The following is a 15,982-nucleotide window of genomic DNA, read 5'->3' as shown; positions in this document are numbered from 1 at the left end:
ACTGTGGGGCTAAAAATAGCAGTGTAAATGTTTTGGGGCTGGGTTGGAGCCTGGGCTCTGAAACCCTGCAAAGGAAGAGGGTCTCGGAGTTTGGGCTCCAGCCCAAATGTCTCGACTGCTATTTTTAGCCCTATGAGCCTGAGTCAGTTGGCAGTGAGTCTCAGAACTCCGTCGTAAGTGGGTTTTTTTTTTTTTTTTTTAATTGCAGTGTAGACATACTCTGTGGTTCGTGTCAGGCATATTTATTTTGTATTTAGGGAGAAGGCTCTCACTCCCTCTTCTCCACCTTTTTCCCTAGTTCCTGCTAACTTTGGGTAACAGAAGGACGTTTGGAAAGAATGAACTCAAGAGGTCTAGATCACTTAAGCATGTGATTGACAGACATAGACTCAAAGGAAAAAAACAGAAGGTATGTCATTGGAAAGGGCTAACAGATTTGAAACCACATCTGTTGTCTTACATTAGGGATCAGAAGCATTACCAAGACTTGAAGTCACTTTTTGTAAGGTCATAGTACACTACAAAGTTCGGTCGCCATAAGTTATGTCACTGTATGTCCGCTGACTCTAGTAGGTCATGTGGGCGCACTTGGTTGCTTGCATCAGCTCTGTGCATCTTCACAATGAGTGGTTGCATCAATGTAAAATGCACTTCACTGTAGGTAGGTATCTCAGTTACCCATGCCAATGTCCAGCTCAGTGTCTTGTGGGACATTTCTGCAGTGTTTTGTGGGTTGCCACTTGTCTGCCCCGGGGTTTATGGGAGGTAGGTGTCCAGTTCCCTCCATGTCTCTTTCTCCATTCCATAGTGCCTATTCCATCCCATAACTGTGATCCTGTTTTTGAAATCTTTTATTGTTTTGTATGACTCTTAGTCTTTGCCATCTCTCTGTCACAGGGTGGATTGATTTAAATTAAGGCAATGATTTCAACCACCAAGTGGTAAGCCTCAATTTAAATAATCGATTTTAATCAGTTTTTCCATTTGTACTTGAGTTATTTTTCTAAAGAAGAAGATGCATTCTAATTGATTGAGAACCATTAAAATGTGTTGATTTATAACTAAATAGAGCCTTTACACTGGATTTGTTACCTCCTTTTGCTACCTAGTAGGGTACACTATAACTATATACCTTTATTTAAGCAATGATATAGATTAATATTTTCAGATTCTTATTAATTGCACCTTTTTAGTATGTTAGGAAAGGGTGAATGATGTATTGCTTATTAACTAGATAATTAACTTGTAGCTCATGATTTGTATCGATGCATTAGGATGGTAACTGGAATTTAATTAAACATACAAGCCATCATATAACATTTCTTGTTATTAAACAAAACAACCTTAAATGTTTTGGATAGATAAACTTCATTGTTTTCCCATCAGCTGGAGTGTAAGTTTACATGGTGGGTTGTGTCATAAAGATTCATTATTTGAGAACTGAACCAATCGGAGTTCATGTATGGAGAAGCTACATGGAGAATGAGACCATGCAGCTCGGCTCGGTGGATGATCATGATGAGATACATGATGATGTCTCCTGGAGTCAGAGGCCAGGTCCCAATGACTGTGATGACTTTGCCAGTCTGCACCCAGTAGCCCAGCCCCGGGTACTTCACAGGATCAAGCTCTTAATACATAACCTATTGTGCCATGTGTAAAGCTTGATGTCAAAAGTTAGTTGTTTCTCCCCTGATTCTTTCTTTATATAGAAAAGCAAACTTTAACTCAGAGTTTTTGATAGAGGCTCATGGATTCATATTAATTCTTTCTTAAATGTTTTAAGAAATTCTCATAAGTTTAGGCCTTAACATATTTTGTATTAAATTCAGATTTAATTTTAGACAAGTTTACTTTTAAAAAGAAAAACTTCTTATAATTTAAAAACCAAAATCAAACAGTTTAAATTAATATTTTTTAAAGTTTAAAAAAAAATCAATTTGTATCCTCCCTGCTCTGGCAGAAACATGGACCCTAAACAACTCAGTGCAACTCTCTTGAGCGTTGTAGTACGGAACACACAATTCTCATGTATTTGCAGAACTTGAAGGAGTACTACCACAGTCAGAATTGCAATGAGGAAGATATGGGAATGTTCAAGCACAGTAACTGCATGCTGATGGACACAGCAATTGAAAATGCCAGGTTGCTGCTGTTATTCATGGAGCAGCTCCACACAGAGGATCACCACTTCTGGGGCTGAGAAATGAGCAGTGCCTGGTGGGCTTGTGTCATAATGCAGGTTTGGGATGACAAGAAATGGCATTAGAACTTTTGTATGCAAAAGACCACATTCCTGGAGCTGTGTGCTGAGTTGGGCACAGCCATCCAGAGCAGGGACACCAAAATGAGAGTTGCATTGACAGTAGAGAAGCAGGTAGCAGTCTTGCTTTGGAAACTTGCAACACTGAATTGCTATCCTTCAGAAGGCAATCATTTTTGAGTTGGAAAATCCACAGTGGGGGGGACCATTGTCTTGAAAGGGTGTAAGGGTTATTAATCATCTCGTGCTATGTAGAATTGTGATTCTTGGTAATCTGCAGAATATTGGATATTCTGCAACAATGGGGTTCCTGAAATGCGTTGGAGCAACAGATGGCAGACATATTCCTATTCCGTCCTCTGCCCACTTGCCACCGAGTACATCAGCAGAAAGGGATTCTTTTCCATGGTTATGCATGACCTGGTGGATCACTGGGGACACTTCACTGACGACAGTGTGGGCTGGTTGGGGAAGTGCATGATGCCTCATCTTTAAGAACATTGGACTTCTAAAAAAGCAGTAAGCAAGGGCATTCTTCCCCAAGTGGCACATAAACCTTGGGGGTGTTGAAATACCAATAGTGAGTCTGAGGGACCCAGCTTAGCCATTGTTCCCCTGGCTCATGAAACTGTATACTGACCACCTGGACAGCACCAAGGAAAGAGTCAGCTACTCTCAGCTGATGCAGACTGATAGTTGAATGTGCATTTAGTAGATTGAAGGGTTGCTGCCTAGGCAGACATCCCCATCGTTATTGCTGTAGGTTGTGTTCTGCACAGTATCTGTGAGGCAAAAGGGAGAAAAGCTATTGCCAAGATGGAGGAGTGGAGGTGGACTGGCTCTCAGCTGAATTTGAACTGCCAGACACATGGGCTTTTGGCATAACTCACTTCAGACTTATATGGCTGAGGGAGACCTTTAAAAAAACATTGTAACTGTCAGGTACATTATTGTTGTCTGATGTTCAAGGGTGGGTTACTGCCTCACGCTTTTGAAATCTAATGCTTGGTGTAATCTGTTTAATGGGGATGGGCGGGTTATTATATGCTGCTATGAATTCCATAATGCTTGAAGTACTTCCTTTAAAATGGGGGGAAGGGGCGGCATTGCCCCTCCCAACATCTCTAATGCTTTGTCTAAAGATTTGAGTGTGTGTTCTTTATGGGCTACTGCTATAAGTTCTGTAATGTTTGCTGTACAGTAATAGAGATGCAGCATTTCCAAAAAATAGAACTTTATGTGCAAAGAAACAGTCAACAACAAGAGAGGGCCAAAAAGTTAAAACAGTCTAGCAACAGTGTAAACCATAGTTGAAATCCCAAATCCAAAATGGGATGAAAGAAGTTGTCTGATCCTGTGATTTCCCCTTGTTTACTACCAGCATAGAGTGGTAGGGGTAGGAGTGCACACCATGATGCCAACTGTTGTGTTGAGGGGTCCGTTGACCATGGAGTTTTCCAAGGATTGTCATGGCTGTGGAGTTGGTGCTCTTTGGGCATGTAGGTCAACAGTATCCTGCAACGTTTATGTTGGCAGCCAGAGCAGACCCACAGTGTCATAGACTCATAGACTTTAAGGTCAGAAGGGACCATCATGATCATCTAGACTGACCACCTGCACATTGCAGGCCACAGAATCTCACCCGCTCACTCCTGTAATAGACCCCTACCCTCTGGCTGAGTTACTAAGTCCTCACATCATGACTGAAAGACTTCAAGTTACAGAGAGCCCACTATTTGCACTAGTTTAAACCTACAAGTGATCCATGCCCCATGCTGCAGAGGAAGGCAAAACACTCCTACGGTCTCTGCCAGTTTGACCCGGGGGAAAATTCCTTCCTGATCCCAAATATGGTGATCAGTCAGGCCTCTGACTATGTGGGCAAGACCCACCAGCCAAACGCCTGGGAAAGAATTTTCTGTAGTAGTACAGAGTCCTCCCCATCTAGTGTCCCCCAGCCAGCATTTCTTGTTGCATCTCTTGGTCCTTCTTCCTCAGCTGCAACAACTGATCCCTCCATTCTGGGTCTTGCTCCATGGTCACAGTCCTTCAAACTCTGTTTTCACAGTCCAGCGCTGTAGAGGATTGGAGGAGGTTGCTGAACATATCTTCCAGAGTCCTTTTCTTTCTTCTCCTGATCAAGGTCATATGTTCAGCAGGTGTGGATTGAGGATCCCTCACTGGCACTGCACCAGAGGCTACTGTTAATTACAGCACTAGATGTACAGTCATAACAGAATGGGAGAAGTAAGTCTCAAAATTCCCTTGTATCATTTATATTAAAACCTTCAAAAAGAAGTGCTAATTATCACTTTTGCTTTGGACCCTCTTGGTACAACATAGCTTTACAGCTCAAACCATGCTTAATACTTAGTCCTGCCATGAGTGCAGGGAACTGGACTAGATGATTTCTTGAGGTTCCTTCCAGTCCTATGATTCTGTGGTGAATATGGCCAAGCCTACTGGGAAGGAGGACAGGGGAGTGATTTGTTCCATGAAAGTCCAACGAATAGTACAGTATTTTCACACGTGGTGGTGATGTTGGCTGATATCTCACTCCTGAGGGTGACTGGGACAGAACATTCAGCTGCTATTGGCATCCCGAAGCAGCCCGGACTCCTGTGCTGCTAGCTTGCTTACTGCAATGGTCCCAGCTGAGCTCATCTCAAGTTTCCTGTCACGTGTGGAGAAACTAGGCTACCATCCTTAGAAACGTTTGGGAGAGGGTCGCAGAGTATCTCCAGAAACTTTCATGGATGTCTCTGAAGATGACAAAAGGGTCATCCCTATTTAGATTTAAAAAAAAAAAAAAAAGGTACTCCATATCCTTCCTGTTCCCCACTGCCTCACCTAGCAAGCCAAACAATTGAAAAGCGGATACAGACTTTACTTCTGTTTCTTTTACCTTCACCCAAGCACAGGATACTTCTCTGAAGTGGACTGTGTGATCAGACTGCGATACTGTTTTTTTAAAATGTATTCCCTAACTCTATATTTTCTAATGCAATACCAGTAATCAATGAAAAGTCAATGCCTTGTTCTCCCCACAGGCCAAGGGGATCCAACACTTCTTGCCTGCTGCAGGCAGGAACATGTCTATTAGCTCTCTGTGTGCATGGACCCAGCATGGTCAGGTTGGTTGGTTGGTTGGATGCACACAATAAAGGTGAGCTGCTAGCTGTACGCGCCAAGCTGGACAATCAGGAAAAGGTATTTGGAAAACATTCAAAGAGTTTTAAGGGCGGGGAGGGGGCTTCCAGAGTCTGTGTTCCATAGGCACTGGGGCTCAAAATTGTGACAAGTGGCTACTGTCGCCAGATAAGAGAATTTGTGGGACAGCTGCTGGAGGATTGTTAGAGTCTACACAGATCATGCAGTGTCTACACTTCCACTGTGTCGACCTTGGTAGGCTGAGAGTGATTCTGTGATGCTCGGGGAGGTAGAGGTGTTGCGTCGCTGTAACAGGGTGCTTATGTCAGTGGAGGACAAATTTTGGTAGAGACACATACCTCAGTGCAAGTCAACTTACGTTGACAAAACTTTGTAATGTAGACCAGGCATAACTATTTGGATGGTGGGCTGTTAATAGGGATGGGAGGGGCATTTGACTTAAAATAAATAAGTGTAAATAAATAAAAAAGTCACATCTGATCTTCTAGAAACTTGAGAAACATCCAGAAAATGGCTTCACTCCCGCAAGTGGAAACCTTTTCAGATTTATATAGAGGCTAAAATGGTGATTTGTAACTTCTCTTTTAGTAATTATTTTTTTCTTCTCTCCCAATAAACTGTTGTCTTCTGTCTATAGCTAAAGTGTATGTAGCAGCCAGCTACCTACCATGTTCTTGTACTGCAGGACTCTGTCTTTTCTCACCCATAAGGAAAGCAGTTTTTAACGATCTGACGAATGTGTAGCCTAGATTCAATTCATAATTACACCTTCATAATAAGACATAAGTTCTTGTAATTAGTTCTTGTGAAACTTGGAGGTTCCTTTAAAACCTCTTAGTATCTGTTTACTTTTGCATCTGAGATAGAATGTTTCTTTGTCGCTATAACAGAGTTTCTAAGCTTTCAGGCGTTTATGGTATGGAAGACCTACATACAGCTTTTCATAAAGACAAAGTAGTTTTGAGACTTCATAAAAGTTTTTGAGTCGGGGGGCTCAGTTTGTCACTTAATTTATTTATTTTCCCTAAGCTTGTAGTAGTTCCTGTCTTGCACATATAAATGTGTGATTCTGCTTGTATTTAGGATTGGTTAAAAATGTTGTGGACGCAGTTAGGAAGGCTCATTGAAAATCTGGCTTTTGTTTGATAGTTGGAGCAACTGTCTATTTGGCAGGCAAGTTGTGTCCAAGCAGACCAATTGATTTGCAGAGGAATGGCTGGTCAAGATGCAGATATTCTGTACAATTTGTGGGTGGGCATATTACAGATGTTGAATTTGTTTCTTACCAGGGAGGCCAATGTGAGTATTTCTGGAAGCTGAACTAGACAGGTCACTTGACAATCCATGGTTCTCTCGGATCTTATGCCCCCTTCTAAAAAGAGTCTCCTTAAGATTTGATTGTCATCAGCAGGAGCTTCTTTTTCTCTGTCCTGTGAACTTTCATTAGGCTAGTTCTCTTCTGTTTCTATCTAGAAGATAGCAAAACATTTGTATTAAGTTTAGCCTGTTAACTTTTTGTCAGCATTGATAGTTTACCACATAAAATAAGTTATAATACATTCTAGCTCTAAATTTTTATATATTTTGTGAATTCCCTCTTTACTCTCTGTTGAGAAATATTAGCAACATATTAAATGTTTGAGAGGACATGAATCTCTAACTAGAAAAAATTAAAATTTGTTGTACCTTTCCTAAGAGTTTACTTTATCAGGAATCCAATAAAAGCAACCCAAGTATCTAAGCTTGCCTTTGAGTTTGGGATCAGTCTTCTTGGAGTACTGCCACTGCCTGAATTGAATGGTCAGAAACCTCTGTTTCTGGTGCGTACATACCACAGTTGCTTGGTCCCAAACCTTTGTCAACATTGTGATTTGTGGAGAATTTATTTTTCAGGTAGTTGACCCCCAACCCCTCAGGTGTATTCAACAGGTTCTGTCCAATGTCTTCATCCCCTTCGTGACTTATTTATTATTTCTAGGCTCATCCTTGTGAACTATATTTGATATCAGAGGGTGTGCAAGTATCGTACATAAGTAGTTTTTTAACCAATTCTTTTAAACTATTCATAGTGTACAGTCCTCTCCTCATTCTATGTCTGAATTTCTAAAGATTTTTCATCAGGACTCCTGAGCTAAAAAATTTATTTTGTGTGTGTGCGCACATGTAGCTGTTTTTCCTCTTTATATTTTACATATGCAAGAGTCACTTCTAGCTTAGCATGAAATCACCTCTGTTTCACTTAAGAGATGTAGTAGAATTCTATAGTTGGTTGTATAAATTGCTAGAGAATAATATATTTGCAATAAAACATTTTTACTATAGAACAAGATGAATGCTTTTTTGAAATTTGCTAATTAAAACTATTTTTTAAACTTGATTTTTTTTAAGCGGATTTAATAGATATACTTAAGGCTTGTTAAACTTTTAAAGTGGTATATCAATAGTTCTGAGAGTATTGCTTGCCTTACTATAGATTCTATCAAAGAATAACTTGAGGGATAACATAATAAATTAGAGTTTGAAACAGGAAAGTGAAGGTCAGGTTGATCTTATGCTCAATTCATAGCAACCAATTTTAACTTTAATGGTAACTTGTCTTTGTTGGAGTTAAAGTACGTGCAAAATCACCAGTGTTAGGGACTGCAGTGTTTACTAGTTTTCTAAATGCAGGAGAAACTAATGTAGCTGTGACACTTTTCAGATTAAACAAAATCGGATTTCACCTTTTAAACTATTTTATAGAACAGTTCAGTGCAAAATAATATAAGGTTGTCACTCTCTGCTAAATTATATCATTAGCATCAGGATTAACTTTTATTGGAATTGTTTTGTCCTTCCCATCAGTAGCCTTGAAAACAAAATTCTGTAGTGATATTAGTATCTTTCTAAACCATCTTCCTTTTGTCTTTTCTGGATAGTTGTTCTATATATATCTGGTTTGTCTGTCACTGGCCCCATCTGTATGCATTCTGAGAATCAATAGTACATTAAGGAAACTGACATGAGGAGGGAAAAATCATAAATAATGAATAACAGCCTTTACTGCTGGTGTTTCATTTCTGTTAAGAGGAATTCAAATTCCAATGAAGTACTAGTGTATTTCATAACCATGTTAAACTAAAAATCTTTACCCAGTGCATTAGTATTTTATTAGTCTATTTTTGTTTAGAAATAACATTTTGTAATGCTTAATTATGTGCTGCCAAAGAAAAAATAAGATTTCCATTTATTAGAGGTATTGTGCACAGAGTTAGAATATTTTATTAGAACTTATCTGCAGTCTACTGAGATGCAAGGGTTTGAAACAAGGATTTTGTTTTTGACAAGATCTCTTAGCTTTATAAGCAATAGCATCTTGAGAGAAGAGATTTTTGTGGTATGAAAGACATGAAGTATTAATGGTCAAAGCTTGATCCTTGCACTTCAGTTCTGTGTATTAATATTTTTTCATTAGCTCTCTGCACTTCCACATCCTGCATATTGCTGGTAAGCATGCATCAGCAATAAGACTTTCTTCACCAATGTGTCTGACATATCTCTGAAATGTGACAGGTCAAAGCAGCAGCTGATTTTTAGATGTCGGTTCCTTTCAAACCATCTGAGTAATTTCACCTGATTTTACTTTAAATTTTCGACATAATGTGCTCTTTCAATGAATAAGACGTGTAGAATCAGCACAGGAAGAGCAAAGTCCTTGGCAATACCAGCTCAATTGCATCTGCAGATGAGGATTTAAAATTCTATGCAGCAGACAGTACCTCAAGCAGGCGAGTAAAAGGTTATTGCATTATTTTGCTTATTTGCATCCACAGTCTTTATCTACAAAAGGTTTTTTTTAATTCACTTTGCAGTGCATGCTTATATTTAGATACTACTGGAAATTGATTGACTAGAAACATAAATATCAAAAGGGCAGAGCAAGGTGAAAGGGAGAGGCAATACTAGCCCAGTTCAGCTTTAAACCTAGGAAGGGGAGGGAAAGAAGCATAGGGAGCAGGAGAGAGCAAGAGAGAAATTAAGCTTTCAATGCAGTATGAAAACCAGAAGTTTTTCTTGAATATGTATGTTTAAGCTGCTTTCATGCCATCTATATTTTTTCTTAACCTTTTGATAAAGAGAATGCTATTGAACTAGACAAGCACTGATAGCTCTATAAATGCAAGTGACAATTATTTCAAGTCACATTATCCTGTAATGATTTTAAGCATTTGTGTTAATGTGAGCCCTTCTACTTCAGAAACCGTATTGTTTACTTCAGTAAGCCAGTTGAAATGATCTTTTTATAATATTTATAATACTGGCATGTTTTATCATATGGAAAGAAAAAAACAGTAAATGGTTCACTGATTTAGCACTTCGAGAAACACTGTCAAGTTTTCTGACTGAGAGATTAAATTATATAGATGAAATTAAGCAGGTACACAGTATTATTGAGAAATCATATTTTAGTTTCAGAACATAACATTTTTTGAAACAGGCCAGGAAGCCTATCTAGATCTGACTGCTCTTTTGAATTAGGTTTGCCTTTCTGTGTAACTCTTCCTCTGAGCCAAAGACTTGTCTAACTTTTTTTTCAAAGCTGCTTATACTAGATAGCTCTATTGCGTCTCTTGGGGATTGATAAGAGCAGGGTTATGTTTCAGCTTAAATTCCTTTATCGCTTAGTCCTTCTTTGGTTTAAATTTGTATTTGTTTTTTCTTAAATGTTATAGTAACTCACATAGCTTGGTAGCAGCAATTGTCATTTATCTTCAGAGAGTTGTATGCCTCGGTGCAATCTTTTTGTTGCATGTGCATTTTCAATTTAGAATAAGATTTTAAAATATATTTTGTAGAAAATCTATTGTAGAGTATAACAGGAAGACAAGTCTGTCATTCTTCTTACATGTAATTGACAGGTCCCTCTTGAACACTAGAGTCATAAAAGGTCAACTGCTCTGATTGGCAGGTCAGGCTCCATCCAGAAATCCGTTCCCTGTTGTTGCTCTAAGCAATGCAACAGCAGTTCTTTTCCAGGTATTGAGCGGTTCTTGAATAGAGTGCATGGGTGATGTTGAGGGGTGTGGCTCTTTTCTGTTGGCTATTGGAATAGTGTGCACTTTGAGAGAGAACAGGTTGGATAGACTGAGCTGGTAGAGTAGGTAAATGGACTTGAAGTGATGGAGGAGGACAGAAGCTGTAGTGAGTGTGCAATTTAGGGTGTCTGACACCTCGAATTTATTCTTCTGTTAGATGCTTTTCTTCCCTTTATAAACTAGTTAAGAGCCTTAAAATATCTTACCTTGTAAAACAATAGTCTGGGAATTGTTTTTTTTTTAAAAATGATGGATTTTGCTTGGTGATGGGACTGTGGCTGGTGTCCCCCCCTTTTTTTTTGGGGGGGGGAGAGGAACACATGTTTTTTTTCTGTTTGTCAGTGTTAATTTCAGCCAGGGAGCTGCAGAATGAGGCAGGCAGCCAATTTTGAGTATATATGGGAATGTACCAGTTCTGGTTTCTTAAGGAATAAAGTCATCTGATGAGCAAGTCAATGTGTGGATGTGGCTGCAGCATTATTTCTTCTTTAATGAAGAGGCTGGGCCGTTCGACCTGCTGCTCTGATCTTCTATCTTGCAGCCACACATCAGACCAGTTACAGAGACTATCCATCGAATGTCCCAGTCAGCCAAAGAAGGTAACTATACGTATTTATTTAAAATCTAAAGTATACCATGGAGTAGATGCATTATAATTTGGACCTACATGAAAAGACAAATTTGAGATGTTCCTAGCAGTTTTCTTGACCTTGCAGTAGCTATCCAATATCATTTTGCTATCATCAAGTTATGTAGCAATAGAAATGTGCTGCAGTAATTGATTTTGTAATAGGATCAGGTGATTTACTGGCTACAATGACAACCACTTGCTTGCTTGCTCTGAAACGTGGAGCACTCTAATGGATGTTATGATTGCAGCCTAGAGTTGCTTTGAAACTGCTGGACTCTTAAAGGTGCAGTGTCTCTTATCTGTGTCAAAATAAAAACTACTTTTAACAGTATTCTTTCCCAATGATCTTATATGATAGAAGCATTGGAAACTGACAGACATTTTAGAATTTCAGATGACTTTTCACATTTTAGAGAAATGTTCTGTTTATAGAATCAGAAGTCATCTTGATACATTTAATATACTACTAGCCTTTTTCTGGCAGCTATTTAATGCACATTTTTGTTAATGTGCTTTACTAATTTCTTGAGAACTTGGACCATAGCAAAACTAATTTCACTCTGTGTTTGGGGAAAGTACAAAGACAGCAATTCTCTTGACCATTTTATCTACATAGGGCATTGATGGGTGAGTAGGAAGCAAAATTCTGGCTCTGGTTAGAAAACAAACTCAACTGCTAAACTTCAGGTCAGGTTAAGGATTTTATTGTACGAAAGTCATTATAAACTCTGATATGAGTGAAATTGGGACTCTCAATTGGTTCTAGCCTTTGGACCAGCTCGTCTTATCCTGAAACTGAACCTGGCGTGTTAAGCTTTTATATCTTTTAGGACTTGTCTACATTACCCACTGGATCGGCGGGCAGCGATCGAGCCAGCAGGGGGTCGATATATTGCGTCTAGTCTTGACGTGATAAATCGACTGCCAAGCGCTCTCTCATCGACTCCAGTACTCCACCGGAGCAAAAGATGCAGGCGGAGTCGACGGGGGAGCGTCAGCTGTTGACTCACCACAGTGAAGACACCGCGGCGAATAGATCTACGTACGTCAACTTCAGCTACGTTATTCACATAGCTGAAGTTGCGTAACTTAGATCAATCCCCCCAAGTGTAGATCAGGCCTAAGATTTGCAAAGTAGCATTCATTTGCAAGGTACATTTGTGAAAAGTAAGTATAAGTACAAAATATGCTCCTGTGTTTGATGCTAATTTATATTTAGTCCTTTTCAGTCAAAAACTTTCAGTATGTGTTGCTAATATATTTACCCATTGTTCAAGAATACTTCACTGGTAATCAGAGAAAAAATTACATGTATCACAGTACACTTACCAATGGAAAATTTCTGCATGAATTTTGAAGTAGGAAACAGTTAAGTTAAAAGGTAACTTGAATTATGGATTAGTGCGCTAATGTTTAGGTGATCATACAATCACCTCAACCTGAAAATATCAGTAGGATGTGTACAGTAAACAATTAATTGCTAAGATCAGCAAGGTGATGGTTTTTAAGGTAAAGTATAGAGTCCAGTGTTTCAAGCATTCCTTAAGTAATGTAATATTTTTCAGGGTTTATTTTATAGTGTAATTGTGACTTTAGAAAGACATAGGTCATAAAATGTTTTCTGTACAGGGTATTACTTTGGAGAAAGATGGTTTGATCCACTGTATTTTGTGTACCTAAACCCTGTTAATGTAGGGATCAGGGGTCATTTTCTGAAGTTAAAATACAAGAATTTATTAAACGTTAAGCAAAATATTTGCGAGTAGCTGAGTTCAGCAGTTACAAATATAAAATAGAAATGATGCTATTTTAAACAGTAAAATTGTTAACTTCAGTAGGAAAAAGCAAGTGTGCAAAAACATTTTAACCACAAGTTCACAATTCCGTGGCACTATAATGATGAACATGGCATAAATAAGCACATTATATTTCCAGAATGTTGAAAATTGCACTAAAAATGGTGATGTGTTATACTTGTTAATCACAGTGCCCATGACAGAACAGAGTGAGTGATGGGAATTTCCTTTAGGCTGCAGACATAGTGGCTGTTAAAACTAGGCCTAGCACTCTGAAAGTTCACATGGTGGACAGTAAATGTGTGTGTATGTGTCTATATTTTTGTATCAACATACATATATAATAAACTGGAAGTGATATGGAAAATATGAGACAGATTCTCAGTAGAATCTTTACTTCAGTGGAGCTATGTCAATTTACAACAGGTGAGGAACTGCCCGTATGTATTTAGAGGTAGCATTCTTCTACCAGCTATCTGTCTGAAAGATGTTCAATACTAGCTGTTATGGTAGCCCTCAGTCAAAGATCATAAACTTTTTTAAAGTTTATATCCTGCTTTAATATCATTCTAGTACTGTAAGAACTATACTGTGAAAACATGAACTATTAGAATAATTTAATATGTAATGTAATATTAAATGCATTATTAAAGTAAGATGGAAACTGGCTTTAAATTTTAAATTGGATATACATTTCTTTATACCTCTATCTCTATGTAAATACACACACTAATGAACATAAATACTTGTTAATGGGGCAGAAAAATAAAAATTCATAATTATCCATTTTTTAGCATGCTTAACAAAGTACTTTTTGTATGAATGCCAAGAATATGGTACACACATGGCTTTCCTTTAAATTAAAGGGGAAACGAATGCTTTTGATCCAAAACTTGTCTTACCTTGAATAAATTCTTTTGATGAATGGCCTTCAAACCTTAAAATGTTTTTGGTTTTAAAATTGCTGTCTTTGCAGGTAAAGTTTCTTTTAAAAGCTTTTTTTATCTCCTCCCCTTCAAAAACAGCTAGGAACTATTTTTGTAAGATAAACAATCAATATAAATTATGGGCATGTTAGATGCTGCTATAGAACTTTTAATGCTGTTCCCAAAGATGTGCTTATAAATAATGTTTCTTGGAAGGACTTCTGAAATATATTGCATTGGTTAAAATAATACTGCTGAAATGATAGTATCACAGTTTTTAGTGTATGGTGATACATTTGCATAGCCATAGTCCCTTTTTAAAATAAACTAAATTAATCTATTTTCAGATTATTAGTAGTGATTTATTTCTAACTGCAAACACCTAAACGGTTCTATTTATCAAGTTTTTTGAGCTCACAGCAAAAATGTCATGCAAGGCTCGCTATGGCGGTAGTCCCCAAATATTGGAATTTTTTGTTCATGACATTAAGAATAAACATTACCAATATGGTCTCATCTTTAAGTAGAGAGCACAGACTTTGATAGTCACCTTGTAACTTGACATAACTAGGTAGCGCTTGTTAGTGAGTTGGACAGGGAAAAGTTACAGCAACGTGTCATCAAAATACACTGAAATTTTCTGTTTTTCCCAAATAGTAACCTTAATTTTAGACATCAGTGATGTGGGTCTGACAGAGGTAATAAGGATCTCTGATTTGTCCCTTAACAGGGAAAAGGTAGCAGATCACTTTTTAGTTACTAAGACAAAGGGCTCTGTCCTGAAGAGGACGCAGTGGTCCTTGGGGCAACACAGGTCCTGGAGCAGAGGTGACAGTGGGCAAGACACCACCTGAAGAGGGGCAGAGCTAATTCCCAGGACAACCAGCAGGAAGCGCTGCAGTGGTGAGTCAAGCCCCCAAGAAACCTATTGATGAAAATTTGAGGAAGCCCACTATACTGGTATGCCACAACCAAAATTTGAACTTAATACAAGTATATTAGTTCTAGAGCACTGGAGTGTTAAGAGTCCTTCAGTTTCAGTTAAGTGAAGCACTAATGCTGCAGAACCAGAGAACCATTCCCCAACCATGTGCAATGTACTGTAATTCAGAGTCCAGAAGCCATATTTTGGAAGGGTCAGTTCATACCACAAGCACCCCAAGGAATTTATTTAATTAAGCAGCACAAGAGAAGTGGATTGAGTTTTAACATCTTCTTTTATGCACTACGGACTACTTCAACAACTGATTGATATGTCTTGCCTGTAAGAATGTATTATTAGGACTAAAATGCAAGCATGTATATGATTTTATGTTCCAATAAATAAACTGCAGAGTTTCTGTCCTTTCAGTTCAATGTCTAGGGCAGATGTATTAGTAGGAGATCAGTTTTGCTAGTACACCAAACTTCTTTAATCCATGTCACCTCCCTGTTGTTGGTGACGCAGGAATACTAAATACTACCATATCTTACCCAGGATTTTATAAAAGGGGGTGAAGGATAAATAAGTACAACTCTGAAAGAAATTTCTAGATGGATATGGGGAAAAGGCACCTTGGAATTTTTTAAAGAATAAATTAGCTCTTTCTTAAAATATAAAACTTTAGATTAGTTAGTGGGCATGGACTAGGGACAGCTAACTGATGTGGTTGGGTAAATAGCCAAAACATGTTTCTGGGTAGCCTAACTTTCAAATTTTATATCCATAATTTTTCTCAGTGAGGGTGGTGATTGCTGTGACTGTCAAGTAACACCATCATAGAACCCAATCACATTAGCCACGCCATCAGGGTCTCGTTCACCTGCACATCTACCAATGTGATACATGCCATCAGGTGCCAGCAGTGCCCCTCTGCCATGTACATTGGCCAAACTGGACAGTCTCTACGCAAAAGAATAAATGGACACAAATCTGACATCAGGAATCATAACATTCAAAAACCGGTAGGAGAACACTTCAACCTCTCTGGCCACAGTAAAAGAAAACAGACTCCAAGGAGAAACTGCTGAGCTTGAATTAATATGCAAACTAGATACCATTAACTTGGGGTTGAATAGAGACTGGGGGTGGCTGTGTCATTAGACATATTGAATCTATTTCCTTAAGTTAAGTGTCCTCA

General features: G+C 38.5%; 1 protein-coding gene across 9 annotated transcripts in view; it reads left to right on the top strand.

The window, feature by feature from the left end:
- The window catches only part of FBXW7 (F-box and WD repeat domain containing 7), a 283,629-nt gene that overhangs the window by 58,209 nt on the left and 209,438 nt on the right, over positions 1-15,982 (top strand). The window contains exons 1-2 of one of the 9 annotated variants that reach the window (XM_073341351.1): positions 4,332-4,510; positions 5,314-5,473. The exons of 2 other annotated variants lie outside the window; for them this stretch is intronic. In XM_073341351.1, coding sequence (XP_073197452.1) covers positions 5,390-5,473 — 84 coding nt within the window. In that variant the 5' untranslated portion in view covers positions 4,332-4,510; positions 5,314-5,389. Of the gene's footprint in view, positions 1-298; positions 410-4,331; positions 4,511-5,313; positions 5,474-11,050; positions 11,109-12,344; positions 14,766-15,982 lie in introns of those variants that run through there. 6 more of the 9 variants (XM_073341355.1, XM_073341353.1, XM_073341357.1 and 3 more) reach the window with 6 other exon arrangements.

The sequence above is a fragment of the Lepidochelys kempii genome, chromosome 4 (assembly GCF_965140265.1).
Source record: "Lepidochelys kempii isolate rLepKem1 chromosome 4, rLepKem1.hap2, whole genome shotgun sequence".
In the NCBI taxonomy this organism is placed as follows: domain Eukaryota; kingdom Metazoa; phylum Chordata; order Testudines; family Cheloniidae; genus Lepidochelys; species Lepidochelys kempii.
The sequence above is the reverse complement of the archived record's forward strand: the minus strand, read 5'-3'. Positions and strand labels throughout refer to the sequence as shown.